The sequence below is a fragment of the Trachurus trachurus genome (assembly GCF_905171665.1).
Source record: "Trachurus trachurus genome assembly, chromosome: 4".
In the NCBI taxonomy this organism is placed as follows: Eukaryota; Metazoa; Chordata; class Actinopteri; order Carangiformes; family Carangidae; genus Trachurus; species Trachurus trachurus.
The window spans coordinates 2266687-2286833 of record NC_139898.1 but is presented as its reverse complement, the minus strand read 5'-3'; the positions used below and the strand labels follow the sequence as shown (position 1 = coordinate 2286833).

The 20147-nt window shown below is 41.5% G+C and overlaps 2 protein-coding genes across 2 annotated transcripts; one reads left to right on the top strand and one right to left on the bottom strand.

Moving 5' to 3' along the window:
- Positions 1-1752: 1752 nt before the first annotated feature.
- Positions 1753-11571, bottom strand: rfc4 (replication factor C (activator 1) 4). The gene is made up of 11 exons (XM_083970652.1): positions 11430-11571; positions 11133-11260; positions 8636-8714; positions 7911-7990; positions 6528-6647; positions 6286-6429; positions 6078-6198; positions 5020-5145; positions 4800-4880; positions 3718-3831; positions 1753-2120 (listed from the first exon to the last, which is right to left on the bottom strand). The coding sequence occupies exons 2-11, from the start codon at positions 11240-11242 to the stop codon at positions 2022-2024; spliced, it is 1074 nt and encodes a 357-aa protein (XP_083826778.1). The 5' UTR covers positions 11243-11260; positions 11430-11571; the 3' UTR covers positions 1753-2021.
- A 336-nt stretch (positions 11572-11907) lies between these two features.
- Positions 11908-15409, top strand: dr1 (down-regulator of transcription 1). Its single transcript, XM_083969528.1, has 3 exons — positions 11908-12769; positions 12891-13054; positions 14249-15409. The coding sequence occupies exons 1-3, from the start codon at positions 12550-12552 to the stop codon at positions 14393-14395; spliced, it is 531 nt and encodes a 176-aa protein (XP_083825654.1). The 5' UTR covers positions 11908-12549; the 3' UTR covers positions 14396-15409.
- Positions 15410-20147: the final 4738 nt, after the last annotated feature.

Below are 20147 nucleotides of genomic sequence, written 5' to 3'. Positions count from 1 at the left end.
TGAAATAGGATATGAATACAGTAATATATAAGTGTAGAAAACAAGTCTAAAATGAAATTTTGTAAGATTGCTTTTTGAGCACAAAAGTTGTCATTCTGCCATTCTATTTTCACCAAATGCCTTAAATGTGAGATAAAAGAAGCTGAATATTGACTTCAAATGACATATAAAGCTCATAGCGTGCATGCAGAGTAGACCTCATGTTATATGACTTGAATGAACCCCGGTACCTTTCTGATCATGTGGCCCCCCACCTAACGGCTGTGGCCCTAAACAACCGCATAGAGTGTTTATGCCAGGGGCCGGCCCTGCATGAAAGCCAGAGCAAGATACTATCAAGTATGTTATGCTGATGTATTGGTGTTGTGTTTAAAATGTTTGTTTAAAGTGTAGTGTCAAATTTTACACTTGTAATGGCTTATATTTGGACACACTCTACTGCATTGAACTCCAACTCTCCGTCTCTGGCCCAGTCAGTCCGGGGTCTCAAGACTCATCAAAAGCCTTTTTGCACTGGCTGAAGCAGTATATTGCTGCATCTGTCACTCATCAACAGTTAAATGTAGTTCCTAATGATGATCCTGCTGAAATCGGATTTTTCAAACACTCCTTGACAGGAAATTTGACAGTCCTGAGCGACATTCATGCACTGATTCCTCTCGAAGGTGGGGATGCAATGTATTTGCAAATAAATGGTGAATAATGGAAAATAATTAAACATGTCCTGAGGATCTTATTCACAATCAATTGTTCAGTCATTTGTAAACCACCACCGGTGTGAATGTGGTATGAATGAATAGTGGTTTCTGTAAAGCGCTTTGGGTATCGTGAAAAGCGCTATATAAATGTAAACCATTATTATTATTATTATTAGACATTTCAAGATTTTAAATGGGCTACAGCTGCTGGCCAATATATTCATTCATGTTGCATTCACCACTGATGGTTGGGAACGGTGCTGTTTTTGTCTGGAGAGGTCATTTGATGAGTATAAAAAATTAGAATACGTGATGACTGAGAATAACAGAATCAGAAACCAAATGTGGGTATGTCATCACTTCATATCATTTGTATTCATTTAAACTAAAACACTCGAGTCGATGGATGTCAGACGCAGTCAAAGTGATGCATTTTAAATCTTAGAAGTTGTATTGTGTCAGGGTTCCTACAGCTTAAGCCAACTTAAATTTAAGACTTTTTAAGACGTTTTTAATGCCACTTGAAATGAAATTTAAGACCAACTTTACAATAAACACAAATGCAAAAAAGGTCACCACATCTATTACATAGGGTTAGGGACAATTTTACCCACTTTTCTATGTGGTCCAAGGTAAAGTGACTGCTACATGAATGATTGGGGGGGGGGGGGGGGGGGGACTGATTTGGGAGCTGGTGGCGGTGAGAAATTTAGCGTTGACGGCCGCCAGTAACTTCTCTATGTCAGAATGTTACCAATTATTTTGAGATTTGAGACTAATTATAATCATAAAATCCCACTTACCAAGTGTTAACATTTTTAAGACGTTTGAAAAATTGATTTAAGACATTTTAATGCCAATTAAGGCCATGTTTTTAGATTACTGAATTCAATGCCTTTTAAGACTTTTTAAGGATCCGTAAGAACCCTGTGTGTATTTAACATCTGTTTATGTCAATATCATGCCATGACTTCAAAGGAAGGGACGCTGAACAGGTACAGAAAAGTATTTATTATTTACCAAAATTCAAAAAGTATACAAAGGGTTGGTTGGTAAGAAGTGACACGAACCAAACTACAAGACACCTGAATATTTAACAACAATATCTGTTTGTTGTGTCTAATCTGTGCTCACTATAAAGTGGAGGGATACAGAAGGTAGGATGAAGTCTCTGACAGTCAACCCCACTCTTATCTGGTATTCTCTAGTAGACAAGATGTCCCAAACTGCACCTCGGTTTTATCAGAGTGATCAGAGGTCCATAGGTCCTGTTGGAATCAGATGACAGCCTTTTCCTTGGGGAAGAGATGCTGCGTTTGAGTTTTAGCTGCTGTTCTGGGAGGCCTGCTGCATGATGACTGAGCACAGACTCAATATCTGCAGGTATTCATCTGCACCATCCGCCAGGCACTTACCCACAACCTGAATCAGGGAGGAAACAAACACAAACTTGAAGGACATCAATTTTGACAACTGAATGTTGGACTCAAATACTGCTCATCATGACAGTTTTATTGGTTGGAAAAACAAATTAACTTAGGTCTAAAGTATGTCTTGTAGGAGGGATTTAGCATAATTACCAGAGAATGTTGTATTGTTTTAAGTACAAACATCAGTGTTTCCCGTATGAGTTTCGCTTTTACCGCGCACTGCAACGGAGCGATATTGCGTTGGTCGAGCCAAAAGCCGTAAAATCTATTCGTGGCGGACGTAATTTATTTGTGGCAGGCTGCCATGAATAAATTAATGTATGGGAAACACTGAACATCATTCAGCAGATATGGAGCAGTGAAAGTGTAACTTTAAGGCCCTTTCACACCGCGGACGTAACGAATAAACGACACGAAATTGCGAAATATTCGCGGCCAAATATTTCGCATCAAAACCATACACACCGGCGGCGACACGAATATGCGACGATGCGACAATTAAATTCCAAAGTTTCGATTTGCGACGGGTGGTTCTTCGCCTCCAAGTCATTTATAATCTGTTAATTATTCCTCATGTATTCGCTGCTACGTTATGCCACTGTTGTCTTGTTACCAACTTCACTCAACACAGCAGCAGCTCACTGTCTGATCACTGATCAATATCTGATCACTGTCCTGACAGTATGGACACACTCTATTGCTATTTCTCCTCTTTCCACTTACCCCCCCTCTTCCTCTCCTCCTCTCTCCTCTTCCTCCCTCCTCCTCCTCCTCCTCTCTTCTCCTCCTCTTCCTCTCTCCTCCGAGACACAGGTTATTTATTGTTTACATTAGCGGCCAAGCACGTGTCCATGCGCCCGCATGTCCGTGTGTGTGTGTGTGTGTGTGTGTGTGTGTGTGTGCGTGTGTCTGTGTGTGTGTACGTGCCCAGAGAGACGGCAGGTGGAGGGGCTGACTGGCAGAGATCAGAGCAAAGACGGTGAAACAACTTATTTTTCCTGTGAGAGACTGTGGCGGCCCAAGACTGTGCGGCCACCGTCTGTTATGGGAAACAGCTGTGTGTGTTCTGACGTGGTGGGTGTGACGTGGCCTACCTCCTTTTCACGCCACATGATTGGTTGATGCGTTTATTCGCCGGGCGAAAGCTCCGAAAAATCGACCTCGCTCCGAAAAAAAATTGTGCCGCATTTTCGCCGCGAAACATTCGCGGTCGGTGTGAAAGGACCCGTAATGAAAACCGGGGTTCGAAAAAAAATATTGACGCGCGAATTATTCGCACGAAAAATACGTCTCCGGTGTGAAAGGGCCTTTAGTCCAAATGACCTAAATGATATGAAGCCCAGTGTACCAACATGGATTTAAAATGTGTCTTATCTGTCTGCAGCTACAGATTTGATCACACTTATTCTAAACTCTTCATCCCATCCACTTTCACCACTTAGTTTTCAATGCTCCTCAATAAATCATGATACTTCACTCATAGATGCCTCACCAAGTGTGAAAGTACAAGCTTCTCCTCTACTTCCCCACTTTAATATAATGGCCTGCCTATCTTTCTGTGCCACTGGGCACTGCATCAGATCACTTACCGCCATCTTCTCTGTGATGGCTGACTTCTGCTTGTCAGTCAGGTCCTGCTCTATGATCGACTCGTGGAGTTGACTCAAGATCTGCGTAGCTGCGTAGCCTTCATCCACCATGTTCTGACGGACAAAACAGTTGCCATGTGAGAAGTTGACGTACAGAGAATGAGTTCACTCACTGCATTGTCAACTTTAGAAATGTGTGAAACTACAGATGAAACAGGCTTATCCTTTCTAAATCTTTTTCATTAAAGGGATAGTTCACCCAAAATTGAAATTTCATTCATTATCTACTCACTCTCATGTGGACTAAGGGCTGGGAGAAGTTTCAGAGTTATCCGTGGCTTCTCTGGGTCTCGGCATAGCAGTGCATGTCCATATAATGGTTGCAAATGGATACCATACCTGTCTTCGTAACAAAAAGACACACCAAAAAACATCCAAATACCTCCATGCTGCTCGTATGTAATGTTCGTCTTGTATTGAAGCCCCAAAATGCGAAATTGTCCCGAAAAAAATTAAATAGGTCTATATTTCAAGCTTGTTTTGTAGCGGAAGCTTCTCAAAGCTCCTCTTCCCGGTTCGTCAAATTTGGAAGAACTGGGAAGAGGACAGACCCTGGTTCGTCCAAATTTGACGAACCGGGAAGAGGAGCTTTGAGAAGCTTCCGCTACAAAACAAGCTTGAAATATAGACTTATTTAATTTTTTTCGGGACAATTTTGCATTTCAGGGCTTCAATACAAGACGGACATTACATACGAGCAGCATGGAGGTATTTGGATGTTTTTTGGTGTGTCTTTTTGTTACGAAGACAGTTGGTATCCATTTGCAACCGTTATATGGACATGCACTGCTACGCCGAGACCCCCTGTAACTCAGAGAAGCCACGGAGGACTCTGAAACTTCTCCCAGCCCTTAGTCCACATGAGGGTGAGTAGATAATGAGTGGAATTTCAATTTTGGGTGAACTATCCCTTTAAAATGACATTGAATTAAAGTGATTGTCCTGACAACTAACAAAAAAAAAACAGTGTTGTAAGTTCAGACACAAACACAGGAACAAAGCACTGACATGTAAACACCTACATTGACTGCAACCTCGAGTTTCTCAAATGTTCCTTTGAGGCAGATCTGGAGCAAGCTGTCAATCATCTTCTCGGGGACAACCTATAAGACAGCACAAGAGTGACAGGACTGATACACAGTAAAGCAATATTTCAGATGTACAGATGTTTGAAGTAACAAATTCATGTGTCGTCAGTTACCAGTATACATCTGCAATATTACACAAAGACGGCCGTCTCACCCCAGCTATTTCAACGACGGTGCACTCTGTGATCTCTTTGTCGCTGTTGAGGCGCGCCACGCTCTGGAGGAGGGTGATGGCTCGCCTCAAGTCTCCCTCAGACACTTTCACCAATGCTGCTATACTCTAAATGAAAAGAAACAGTCATTAATCCTCCACAGAGATTATCTTGGCGAGGACAGGACCCAAGTTTGATGCCAGATTGTTAACATTTCATCTGGCAACTGGTGAGTAATCTGCCAATGGTTACACTGGCTACGCAGAGATAACAAAACTTACAATTAAAGGGATAGTTTACCCAAAATTCAAATTTCACTCATTATCTACTCACCCTCATGTCGACTAAGAGCTGTGAGAGTCCTCCGTGCCTTCTCTGAGTTACGGAGGGTCCGCGCAGCAGTATTTGTCCATATAATGGTTGTCAATGGATACCAACTTTTTTCGTCCAAAAAGACACACCAAAAAACATCCAAATACCTCCATGCTGCTCGTCTGTAATGTCCCTCTTGTATTGAAGCCCCGACATGAGAAATCACACGAGATTTGCACTGACACAGGAAGAGCAGTGAACTGAGACACTGGGAGTTTCCGCTACAAACAAGCTTAAAATATAGACTTATTTAATTTTTTTAGAAACAATTTCTCATATCGGGGCTTCAATACAAGAGGGACATTACAGACGAGCAGTATGGAGGTATTTGGATGTTTTTTGGTGTGTCTTTTTGGACGAAGAAAGTTGGTATCCATTGACAACTATTATATGGACAATACTGCTGCGCGGACCCCCCCGTAACTCAGAGAAGGGACGGAGGACTGTGAAAATTCTCACAGCTCTTGGTCGACATGAGGGTGAGTAGATAATGAGTGAAATTTGAATTTTGGGTGAACTATCTCTTTAACTTATTTAATATTGCAGTGACTGTCACTTCCTGTCGACTGCCTCTCATCTGGTGGTATCAATGTTTGAACTGAACCACAGGCACAGGCCAAATGTCAATCATTTTTTTACTGATCTACCTAAGAGCAACATATACTCTCATATACTTTGTTTTTTTTACCCCTTTTGTGTACTTGAGGTTCTCCTTGTCACAAATCTGCAGCAGGCGCTCCTCTTGTATCTGATTGGCTAGAGGTTTGAAGCGAAACTTGGAACATCTGGAGGTCAGAGGTTCGATTATCCTAGACCACACAGACACACAGCAATGTCAAACCAGACCCTCACAGAGTGTGTTTTTGCATGCTGATCACTGGGACTCGTCAGCTGACCTGCTGATGTAGTTGCAGATGAGGCAGAAGCGAGTGGTGCGTGATTCCTTCTCCATGGTCCGTCTGAGTGCAGCCTGAGCTGGCGCTGTCATAGAGTCTGCCTCATCCAGGATGATGATCTTAAAAGGGGGACACGGCTTCCCACTAGAATATAGAACACGTTACTTAACACCAAATCTATTTATCCCAACTTTACATTTTTTTCAAAATTATGCTCCATATTATTTTTAATGTTGACTCACTCTGAACGAGTTCCAGCCACAGTGAGCTGTGCGAAGTTCTTAACCTTCTCTCTGACGACCTGGATGCCTCGTTCATCAGAGGCGTTGAGCTCCAGCACTCGATGTCTGTACAGCTCTGGGCTGTAGGACACAGTGTAGGGGGACAAATCCATCAAGAGAAAGCAGGCAAATCATCTAACTAAATAAAACTGACGAACAAATAAAGTATCTGCTTCTTAAAGGGATAGTAGCATTTTATTTTAAAAGTGGGGTTGTATAATCTACAAATAGCCGCTAAGTACTTTAATATTTTTCCAGCCCTTCAAAGTGCAGGAAAAACGCAGTTTTTATTTGGACCTAACCAACTCACGTATCCCTCCGCCCAGGGTTAGCGCCCACCGATCAGCAGTTGGTTAGGTCCAAATAAAAACTGTTGTGTTTTTCCTGCACTTTGAGGGGCTGGAAAAAATTATATTATAGTGAACAATGGAACTGTGTATTTTTTTTTCAGGTAAAACCTCTTTTAGGCCGTGAAAATAGACCGTTTCTTTGGGTCTGTTCACAACACTGTATGCTGTAAATCTCTGGGCAGGGCTATGGGCTGGCGTTGCTAACGGGAGGAGTGCAGACAGTCTTCTACTGCAATTAAAGGGATAGTTCACCCTAGAATGATATTTCGCTCATTATCTACTCACCCTCATGTTGACTAAGGGCTGGAAGAATTATCAGAGTCCACCGTCCCTTCTCTTAGTTACAGGGGGTCTCGGCGTAGCAGTGAATTTCAATGCAACGGTTGCAAAGGGACACCGGAGCTCTTCGTAAAAAAACACACACAAAAAAACATCCAAATACCTCCATGATGCTCGTATGTAATGTCCGTCTTGTGCTGAAGCCCCAAAAAATATCGCGTGATTTGCGCCGGCGTCATTGCGGTTACTGCGAATCACGCTATATTTGGACGGACCAGGAATAGGAGAAGAAGAAGAAGACGAGAAGCTTCCGCTACAAACAAGCTTAAAATATAGACTTATTTAATTTTTTTTCGGGACAATTACGCAATTTGGGGCTTCAGCACAAGACGGACATTACATACGAGCATCATGGAGGTATTTGGATGTTTTTTTGTGTGTGTTTTTTTACGAAGAGCTCCGGTGTCCCTTTGCAACCGTTGCATTGAAATTCACTGCTACGCCAAGACCCCCTGTAACTAAGAGAAGGGACGGTGGACTCTGATAATTCTTCCAGCCCTTAGTCAACATGAGGGTGAGTAGATAATGAGCGAAATATCATTCTAGGGTGAACTATCCCTTTAAAGTACTTAGGGGCTATTTGTAGATCATACAACCCCACTTAAAAAAAATGCTACTATCCCTTTAACCCGAAACCCATTAACAGTTTACTTACCCATAAAGTTCTCTAGCAGCAGCTAAGATGGTGGAGGTCTTTCCTGTGCCAGGAGGACCATAGAAGAGCAAGTTGGGAAGCTGCAACACAAACTCCAATGAGACTTCGCCTTCTTGGCTTTGTGGGACATCACAGAAAGACTACATTATTTAGCTGATTTTCCTCTTTATGTTGATTTAATTCCTTTTATATTACTGTAAAACTTCAAATAATGGCTGAGACCCAATTTGCCGCCGGTCCCAATTATCCGCTGGGTGTCGCAAAATACTTTTTGTATTAAAACGCCCATCCCAAACATTGTTTTTCTGGTTGCCAAAAATTATTCTATGCAAATATAACCTTCCTAAACATAAACAAATAGCCTTAAAGCAAATAAACGCCCGGGCCTTTATTTAGTGTTTTACACTATGTATTTTTTTCTATCATCAGTATGACCTTACTTATTATATAATGCATAATGTGATAACACAAAAGACCATGAGTTCAGTGAACTTCAGTTGCCTCCCATTGACACTAGATCTGAATCCAACACCACTAAAATGTGATAAAATGGCAGATTCGTGGCATGAAAAATCGGACAAATCTGTAGAAATGATGTGATGCAATCATGTCAACAAAGCGCATAATCTCAAAGAAATGTTTCCAACATCTTATGGAATCAAAAGCCCAGAGAAATGAGGCTGTTTGGGGAGCAAAGGGAGGTACCCAGAAGTAATGCTACTTACATCTGCTCCCTCCAGAGATTTCTTCAACACTGCTACCACCTCCTCTTGAAAGGCCACCTCGTCCACAGACTTTGGCCTGCTGAGGTTTGGAAAATAAAGAGAGCATGTAAATATTCAGTTAGCATGTCTCACTAATTAATCAGACACATTTGATATAGACGATATTATTAATCTTCACAGATTACATACTGCACTCCACTCAGTGGTAATGTTATTGGTACACTCGCTATAAATAAATAAATAAATAATAATAATAATAAAACAATGAATTATAAATAAAAACTACAAAAAATAAAAAATACATATTAATAAATATGTGTTTACTGCAGTCACAGTTACAAGGTTATAATGGGCTACTTCATGAGATGTGTTTCCTTTTTCTTTTTTATTGTTCCTTCCATTTACAAACATGAGGACAGAATATTCGATAGGCCTATACCCTTCCAAAATAATGAAGTCCAGTACAAGCCCACCACTACCTAGAGCCCTCTCCTCTCACACATTTTGAATTATCATTATCATTATCTGTTACACGTTGTAGTTTGGTCTTGGTGTCCAGTTGGCCTGCTCTCTCTGCCTCCCTCCCACCAGAAGCTGCTTTTATTCTCGTTAATAATATCCATGTTTTTGAATATTCTCCATTATAAACTGCTTTCAGGTCCAAGTAGGTCTTACTTGGAGGAGCGGAGTTATTTTGTGACATATGGAGTTCCTCAGGGGTCAGTTCTTGGGCCCCTTCTGTTCAACCTATATGCTGCCTTTGGCTCAAATTCAGCAGAATTCTAATGTCAACTATCATAGTTATGCAGATGACACACAGATATATCTCACACTGTTAGAGTCATTATGTCACTGTTTAGAGCAAGTCAAAAATTGTATGAACCGAAATTTCCTTTTTGGCAATAAAGAGAAGAGGGTTGCTGTCAGTAAACACCTTGAGTCACTGTCTCTAGAAACTAAAGACCAAGTCCGAAACCTTGTCGTGCTGATAGACTCAGATCTGACCTCCAACAGCCATATCAAATCAGTCACAAAAGAACATATGCAGAATTAATATAAGGGCTTTATGTCCCAAACAGATCAGCAGAATGCAAATCATTGAAATTCATTTGTTCATTGAATCATTCCCAAAAAAGTATCAAACAGCTGCAGCTCATTCAGAACACTGCAGCTCGAGTTTTAACCAGAACAAAGAGATCAGAACACATCATCCCAGTTCTCAAGTCTTTACATTGGCTCCCAGCCAGCTACAGAATAGATTTTAAAGTTCTGCTACTGGTCTACAAATCACTGAATGGTTTAGGTCCAGAATACATGAATGACATGTATGACTTAAGCCGCGTTTCCACTACACGGTACCGGCTCGACTCGACTCGGCCTTTTTGCGTTTCCATTACGTAAAAGTACCTGGAACCTGGTACCTACCCAGTACTATTTTTTTAGTACCTGCTCGGCTGCTGTTCCAAAACGGGTGAAGCGGTACTAAAATGTGACGTGTAAACATTGCAGACCGCTGATTGGTCAGAGAGTGGTCAGAGAGTCGTCACTGTCTGGCCATGTGGGTTTGTTTACAAGGAAGCCGGCGAAAAATCAATACTGAGCGGTGGATAACGTTATATAACACATACGATGTTACAACGTGTATATGTGCAGTCTTAACTGTCAAAAACAAAGGCTTACAGTACAGGTTACGGAGCTGGTTTGTGTCGCGGTGCAGCAGAGAGGAGAGCTGGGGACACCTCTCACTAAGTCATTCATGTCATTCATACACTACACAAGTGAGAGGTGGTGCAACTGGCCCCTCACTAAGTGTTTACTTAGGTGTAAATATCTGTCTGTCCATCCTGAGTGAGGGATCCTCCTCTGTTGCTCACCCTGAGCTTTCTCCTGTTTATCCTGGGAGTTTTTCCTCAGTGGATGTGAGGGTGTAAGGACAGAGGATGTGGTCATGATGCTGGGTAAAGCCCTTAGAGACAAACTGTTTGTAATTGCCTTTCCTTGTCTTGCCATTAACTGAGTCACTGTCTCACAAATGTTGATGTGAATGTGATGTGCATGCCTATCGTTTACAGGACTGTTGTGATTTAAGGTGTGTGCCACTGCCACATTTAGGTGATTAACACACTTCACATTTCTGAGAGGAACAGTCACATGAGAAAATGGTCTGGTCCGAGTTCTTGTTCTTGTGGTGTGTTCATGAGGTGCTGGTTGTTGTTGTGATGGCAAGGCAAGGGAAGGCAATTTTAGTTTACCCCTTTTTTACAAACAGTTTATCTCTAAGGGCTTTACACAGCATTATAACAACATCATCCTTAGACGCTCACATCCACTGAGGAAAAAGTCCCAAGAAAAAACAAGAGAAAGCTCAGGGTGAGAGACAGAGGAGGGATCCCTCACCCAGGACGGGCAGACGAAAACTCTTCTGTACAGCACATTCTGGTGGATTGATACAATCAAACAGTCACAGTACCCAGCAGACATTTGAGGTTTCACTTACTATTTTTCTACCCAAGGAAGAGCCTTGGCTTTCTTCTCTGTGCTGGGTCCCCCTGCTGCCTTCTGAGGTCTGGTCGTGTGAACAGTTGCTCCTTTCAAAAATGCCTGCATGACTCCTGACTTCTGCCTCTGGTAAAACATAAGATAAACAAACATACTGCTTGGATATATAGAACATAACAACAAGGCCGAAGCACCAAGTTGATAGTGGTAATAAGCCGCCATTAACAATTAGCTGGAGTAGGCCAGTTAGTAATTATAGCTGAGCATCAAACACAGACCCGAGAATCGCGCTTACCTTATATATGAACCGCTACTAAGCCAAACTAGCCGGGGACTATAGCGTGTTTATGCCTGCCTATGATATTGTTAACTACTTATTGATATGTATCTTGGGTCTACTATCCATGACATGTAAAGCGACAGTGGCGTTTTTCCGCTTTGGCGGCAAACATTACTTCCGCTGACGACATTTCGTGACTTCCAATCGAATGCTGCTGACGTAGGAAATAGTCCCGCCCCTCCCTTGCAACAAGCATCTCTGTATCACTAATATCTTTTTTGAGGGGAAAAAATCAGAAGATAAAGATATTTAAGATTAGATCTTAGCATTACTAGCCCAGGCTAGTTGCCATATTTTCATTTGCCTAACTTACATACGGTAATGGACTGGTTAATGTGCACATTGTGCAGGCAGAATAACGTTACAGTACAGCAGATGGCGGTAAACACCGAGGCGGCCTCACGAGTCCCACCCATACAGTCACCATATCCGGCTCTTTGTTTGACGTTGTATCCGGGAAAATGTGAGCTAAACATTGTACATAACATAAAATTCTAAATTAATCGCCAGTAGAAGATTGTTTGGCGATGTGTAGCTCACCTGGGCGATTCAGAGACGAGTAACGTGCAGTGTTGTATCGTCCTCTCCTGCCGGTCCAACTGTCCAGCTACATATGGCACGGACATTGCATTGTTAGCTGTTAGCCTAGCGTTAGCCATGCTCTCGCTCCGCTTTCACTTGCCTTCTGGATTGCGGCTTGCTTGCGCCGGGGACCGCGGCTACTAGCTAGCTACTGAGCTGGCTAAGTATTTTCTCCTGCATTACGTTGTTTTGTGTTTTTGTGCGTAAACGTCTTTGGGACATTTTATTTTCCGTGACATTCCATATTGGCGGTGGGGCACGTTGAAACTCCATTTAACCCGTGTTAACTCTTACATTTAGCTGTTAGCTCAGTAGACAAGCTAGACAGACGGCTGAGTTTGGGGAAACGTCTGACATTTAACTTCAGTCACCGTTGACGTTGTCATACGTCAACTTCATCAGGTCGAGAAGGTCTGTCAACGTCTGCTAACGTTTCTCACAGCCAACAACAGGAGTTTTCATTTATCTGGTTTGTGAACATTTTCCTGCCACGATGGCTTCTTCCTCTGGAAACGACGATGACCTCACAATTCCCAGGGCAGCTATCAACAAGATGATTAAAGAAACTCTCCCCAACGTGCGGGTGGCTAACGACGCCAGGGAGCTTGTGGTTAACTGTTGCACAGAGTTTATCCACCTCATATCCTCAGAAGCCAATGAAATATGCAACAAGTCCGACAAGAAGACTATATCTCCTGAGCATGTCATCAATGGTGAGTCCAGAACAGTTTAATGCACTGAGAAATAAAGCAGGGGATGTGTCCATCTCCATGCCAATAGTTTTTAAACGACTCGTGATAATCATTTCACTTTCCTCTTGTTTTCAAACCACAGCCCTGGAGAGTCTTGGTTTCGCATCATACATCACGGAAGTGAAAGACGTCCTGCAGGAGTGTAAAACTGTAGCTCTTAAAAGGAGAAAGGCCAGCTCTCGGCTGGAGAACCTTGGCATACCAGAGGAAGAGCTCCTCAGACAACAGCAGGAATTGTTTGCCAAGGTATAATTTTAAAACATAACTCACCAAAAATCTCCAAGTCTTTTTGTATTGATGTTGTGATGAGAATATCTCAATTTACTGGACACATAATGTTTAGGCAAGGCAAGGCATCTTTATTTATATAGCGCATTTCATACCAAGGTAACTCAATGTGCTTTACATAAAGACAAAACATTAAAAAAAGAAGCATAAGACAGAATAAAAACAAACAAAACACTAAAAACAGAGATAAAAGTAAGAAAAAAAGAAAATAGATAGATAGTTTAATGCAGAGACTCACTGTATAGATTAGTTTTTAAGATTGTTGTTTTTCCTATGCTTGATGTTGTTTTTACATGCTTCAATATCTATCTATCTCTAAGAGGGTAGGCCTATATCATGTACGTTTTTGCTTGGTCACTCTTTCCACACAATTAAGATAAGATAAACCTTTATTCGTCCCACAATGGGGAGTGTTGCAGTAGCAGACAAAAACGAAGAATATAGAACACAGTTAATAGAGAAATAAAAAAGAGCTATATTAGCAAGAAAAATGTGTGCATTTCCAGCAGTGTGTGTGACAATATATTCAAGAAATTATTAATTCTGTACAGATATACTATGGGTAACCTTAATTATATGTAAATAAGTATGTACAGTCCAGTATGTATAAAGTACAGTCCATGTACATATGCATTGAGTGCTGTTGTAGAAGGAGCCTGAGGGAGCTCTCCAGTCTGGTCAGGATGTTCCTCATGGGATGTGATTCATTTTCCATCAGGGATGACAGCTTGACTATCACCCTCTTCTCTCCAACAGCAGTTAGATTAAAACATTTACATATTAAGTTTCAGTTTTGTGTACAAACAGGAAATGTAGTAGAGTAGACATTTAAATGTAGAAAGGAAAAAGGACAGCAACTTTGTCATAGTTACTAGGGCAACTAATCTAGCTGATGATCTAAATAATTAGGATGATGATTGTGATCGCTGAACACTAACCTTTTTGCATGCCACACCTGTTTCAGTAATGTATTGCAAAAAGCCTTTTTGTGATATTTTCTTCTTGTTCTTGTTCTTAGAATATTTTCATGGAATTGAGTTCTCAACAAACATCAGATATTGCCCAGGGATCCTTCTTTAATTGTCAAAAAAAAAACATTCTAATGTTGAGTTCCATGTCTAACATCTCCATTTTGTTTGACGGTGCCTTCAGGCACGGCAGCAGCAGGCAGAGCTCGCCCAGCAGGAGTGGTTACAGATGCAGCAGGCTGCCCAGCAGGCACAGATGGCAGCAGCATCTGCCAGCACTGCCCAGCAGGTCGGTTCCTCTCAGGATGAAGACGAAGAGGATGACATGTAATCCCAGAATGCCGTTCAACATGCCTGAATCTTTTCCTGGGACAGTGTTGGCACACAGATCCCAGTAATGTCATAGGCAGAGACATGACATGTGTTTGATTGCTGATATCCATCAGTGAAACATGGAGAATGCACATTTGGAATGGACAGTGAGGAGAATGATGATTGGGGATTTGCAGATAGCCACCCATTCAGATATCAGTACCTGAAAAGGATTTGGATTGAGAGGCTGTTGCTGAAGTTTTTGATTGGTCTCATCTACCCCGCCTTTTTTTTTTTGTAATAATTTCTGTTAAATTTTGTCTTTGTCTTATTTTGTGTGTGATTTGTAGAATTTCTGGATGTATTGTGGACACCCTGAGGGCAGCTGTTGCCTGGGATTTGTCAGTGAACTTCAGTGATAATGCTGCAAGTTTCCAATCAATAGCTTACTTTTGTTATCCATTTGATTAGATCACTTTGGTGGTTTAGGAGAACTGGATTGGAAAATTTTCAGAAATGTTGATTCCTGCTTGCCTGTGGTATGATGGTCATTTTTACAGAAAGGATTTTCTTTATTCAGTCTTGATATATTTGTTAAACAGAGGATCATTTGAGCAGTTGTGAATATTGGAATTGTTTTTGTCAAGTAGAAAAATAAATTGACATTTAGCTTCGTTTTAGCTCAGTCAAATATATTACTCTCTACCTTGAAACACCGACAGTATTGCTCATTAGCTGCACTTTTCAGAAATGGAATATTTTTGTCTCATAGAACCAAAGACAGAGGAGAGACTACAGCCCAGATCTAGTGTATTTTAAAAGTGGAGGTGCTAATGTGATTCTTGTTACTGACTCCAAGTCAGCAGGTCAAGGTTAAAAATTGCTGAGGAATATAAACCTATGACTTTGTGAGATGCTTTGATATCCAGGCTGAATTGTTGAAGTTGTTATTTCCCCTCTGCCCGGGTGCAGTGTCAAACATTTGCATTGTGACTGTGGTCAGTCGTCAGTGTAAAGACAGATAACCTAGTTGTGACACATATTTCAAACTTGTATTCTTTAAGCAATAAAGGAATCGTGTTTTATAGACACCTGTTCTGGGTTTTTTTTTCCTGAATCTAAACACATAATGGTTTCACCCACCATACCTCCTTTTATGCTCTATTTCACAATGATTTCAGATGTATTCCTGAGGACAGTTAGATTGGTGTGAGCAGGTAGACGAGCTGCAGCGAGCTTAGCCCACTGACCAAGGCTGATTTTGACTTTCAGTTTTTAAACAATTGTTTAAAAATGTCAGGGGCAGTCATCGAGAACATGAGCACTCGGAAATTGATTTTCTTGTGGTTATTTAATTTTGCTCTCCACATTCTTTCCATCATTATTGGGGCCTCAGTTGGTAAGGATTAGAGTATGTGGTCCAGCGTTCTCTATTGCAGCTTAAGAAATAAGGTTATGCTTTACAGATAATGCTTTTATAACATATAACTTAAACATATCTTTGATATATACCCCTCTGTATATGAAATGATACCACACCAAAGTTATTTTTATATTTAATCTTTAGTTGCTGCCAAGTTTGTTTGTGCCTGTTGAGTTGCACCTGCTCAAACACACAGTATAAATGTTTATTTAGTGGAACACAGGAGATTTTTTTTTTTTTTTTGGATTACCATAATAGCTACAGTATTGTCTTGATCAACAATCAGAGCTCACGTTCTGTTGCAGCTGCTTTATCTAACATCACAATTAGTCCGAAGCTGTTTAATGAAGGTACAAATGTCATCCTTTGTGCTCCTCTGATCGGCATCCCTAGCAAAGGTGTGTTACATTTATTTTTCTGTTGTTGCAATTCCTATCTTGATCAATAGATGGTGGTATTCTGCTCATTCTCCATTTTCAACCTTTAACCTCAGGAGAATTCAGAATATCAGTGGGGACTGGGAGGGAGCGGGCCGAGGAGGAATGGCTGAGATTTCAGTGTAAGATTAATCAATGGGCTGTTTTCCATGTTTTAAACGCTACCGCTGTGATTTTACCGGCACAAAACATGCCAACAGCGCACCAGACATCGACCTATGGCCAATCCAGCCCTGGGTGGTAGTCCCAAGAACAACTGGCCCTGATCTTTATATTATCCTGTACTCACTTCCTTAGATAGGCTACACAAGACTAGCACTGTGATAATCCTGGACAGCTCCAAAAGCAGTGTAGTATTTACATCTCTATGGATATTCTCATTCATCCAGGTCATCGTTCTTTTCTGGGCAAATTGAATCGTAGGCAACTGGACTTGTATTTGTCTGGGAAGACGTTTCGCCTCTTATCCAAGGGGCTTCATCAGATCGTAGTCTCACTAGCCCGCACTAATTAGTGTAAAATGTGTATATAAAATAAATTATGAACCTATTAATTGATGCCTATCTTTTGGTAGCTGTTGAACTGAAGGAAATCTTAAAAATCCCTTTCAACCTCTCTTGCCACCTTTATACAAATATAGAGGCAGCATCTGCATGGGATAAAGCTCTCGGGGTAGCAGATTAATTTTTGATAGTTTATTCTGCCCATCTGGAAAACTGGCAGTTCCATCAACCTTTTAAGATAGTTCTTGTTGTTGTTGTCTTTATGTACAGTGTTATATGTTATCTCAATAAACTGAGTCAGGGAAACATATGAAAATCTGGGAACTAAACCCTCACCAAGAAATTTCTTCACCGATGTGTTAGTGAAGGTGTGTAAATCCCTGGCTATTAAAATGTCGAAATTCAACTACAGTGGGAAAACTATCTAGTAGATAGTAGCCAGGTCCGATGCTGCCGTCTCTATACTGCCTTATCCTAACATCTGACCCAACAGCACTTGTTTCAGGTTTGAGTGACTGCATTTCAAGTTCCAGTTTAACCCTCCTGTTGTCCTCCTGTGTCAAGGAAGGAAGGATGGACGAAGGGAAAGAAGGAAGGAAGGAAGGACAAAGGGAAAGATGGGAGGAAAAAAGGAAGGAAAGGATGGAGGAGGGAGGGAACAGATTGGGTCAAAAAGGAAGGAAAAAGTAAGGACGGAGGGAAGGAAGGAACGGTGGGAAAAGGGAAGGACAGAAAGATGGATGGAGGGAATAGATTCATTCAAGGAAGGAGGGAAAGAAAGAAGGGGAAAAGGAAGGAAAGAAAGATGGATGGAGGGAGGAAACAGATTTGTTCAAGGAAGGAAGAAGGAAAATAAGGGAGGAAAGAAGGAAGGGAAAAAGGATGGAAAGAAAGATGGAGGGAGGGAAGAAATCAGGTCAATGGACCAAAAGAGGAAGGAAGGAAAGAAAGGAAAAAGGATTGTGGAAAGAAGGAAGGATGGAGGAAGGGAACAGATTGGGTCAATTTGACCCAGAGCGACAGGAGGGTTAAAGGGATAGTAGCATTTTTAAAGTGGGGTTGTATGATCTAGCCCCTAAGTACTTTAATTGCAGTAGAAGACTCTGCACTCCTCCCGTTAGCAACGCCAGCCCATAGCCCTGCCCAGAGATTTACAACATACACAGACCCAAAGAAACAGCCTATTTTCATGGCCTAAAAGAGGTTTTACCTGAAAAAAAAATACACAATTCCATTGTTCACTATAATATAATTTTTTCCAGCCCTTCAAAGTGCAGGAAAAAACGCAGTTTTTATTTGGACCTAACCAACTCACGTATCCCTCCGCCCAGGGTTAGCGCCCGCCGATCAGCAGTTGGTTACTACTGCAATTAAAGTACTTAGGGGCTATTTATAGATCATACAACCCCACTTTTCGTGTGTAAACAATTGTCAAAACTAAGTACCACAGACCTTAGTGCTGCAGTAATACATTTACTCCACATGATGGCACTATCAGGCCGTCTAAAACCTCTACATCTCAGCTCCAAGGAGAACATTCATCAGCTGTCTACACTGTATTATATATAATGGTTGATCAGATCACCTCTCTTTAGTAATACAGTATTAGTCGATACAATTGAAGCTATTTGAATCCAGTATGAACATCTACCACACTCCTTTTTGTATTCTTGTTGTGTTTTCCGTGTTGATGGACATTCATGTGTGGTGGCACTTTTTGCTTAAAGAGGCCTATCTTTGCAGTGCATTGAAACAGAGAATGAAAAAGAACTCTTTTTACCATGTTAACCATGTGCAGGTGTGTTCTTAATGAGCTCCCTGGCCTCCTTCTGCAGAGTTGGCAAAAATAGAAACCTGCTTTCTGTTAAGGGATTCAACACTGAAACCACTGGTTATTTAAGTGATAAGAATTCCATTCCCTGATTGCATTGTAAACACTTGCACTGGCCATTCAGGCAGGATAACTCAGCACTTTAGACCAGGGTGTAGGTGTTATAGGTTGAATGAAAGTTTAGGCTCGGTGCAACTTGAGTTTCTCACTGGTTGGTGTGTGTTTATACATGTAGGAGGAGGTTTACACATTTACTGCATAATTGCTGCACCCAGGGGAGAGCCCAGGCCTCTTCAGGCAAATCCTCCATCCTGTTTCATAAGCATCTGCTCATATATGGGCATATTCCTTCCTTCTGCTCTGTTGCACTACATCCGTTTCCTGAACAACCCCCTCCCCACTTCCCATCATACACACATGCACACTCCTACACTTTTAGGTTAGTTATGGGCAGAGATGGGAGTGGTTATTCCCTGTGCAGGAAGTAACATACTTATTTAATCAACATTTCTGATGGCTTGCATCCATGACCAGAAAGTCAGCACTGGTTGTGTACTTTTTTTTTTGCGGGTGCAGGTTCCATCTGTAACCATATGTTAAGACAGATGGAATGTGAAGTCATTTGTTTCCCCTCATGCCACATGTTAGGAAAAAAACTGTACACCCATATGAATATATTATTGTTTTGATGTGCAATATCCCCGGAAAATTGTCTTCTTTTCTCAGTTTGTTGCAGTCTTTGTTGCTTACAGAAATAAATCTCGGACTCCTGGAAATGTATGTTCTTAATGTTATTTATGGACATGGACTCCAATCTTGGACATTTTTCCATGTGGACTGGGTGGCCTCTCAGTTCCCTAGATGCATGCAAATACCACGTGAGATTATCTGTGCTTTCTGTCCCATCTATAATGTAGACGATGGCTTTTTGGCACAGGGGCTCATGGGAGTATCACTGATGTTTTTACAAGTCCTCTTCACCCACTGATTTCAACCATTTCTCTCTTTCCCCTGAAAAAGTATTTACAATTTAACACATGAAATTAATAACATAAAAGTTAAAGCAGAAGTAAGTGGTCCGGTCGTTTTCGCTAATGCTGCGTTCCAGGCAGGCTTTTGAAATCGTAAATTACAGCTTCAAGTCACAACTTACGACTTTGTAGCGTTCCAGGCAACCCACTCGTGTTTTTCCGACCTGTTTTACCGGTGAAAGTCACTATAACGGCCACTCGTAACTTCTGACCGGTGAACTCGTACCAGATCGAACTGGTACCACTTCACGGTCGGAAAAATACGAGTTTCCTTGAACGCACCATAACAGTCCTCGTCCCTACGTCGCCACATTCACGGCGTTCCTTGGCTGCACACACAGTCCTGCATGCCGTTCTCTCTCCTCATTGGATAAAAACTGTAGGATACGATAAATGTTTTCTCTTCGGCTCAGAGCAGAGCAGAGTGACTGACAGACCCGTGTTTCAGTCCAAACACTCTATGTAAGTGATTGCTGTCGGAAGATATAACTATTTAAGACTTATATTAACACAAATATATCACTTACTTCTGCTTTAAGTAGTTTC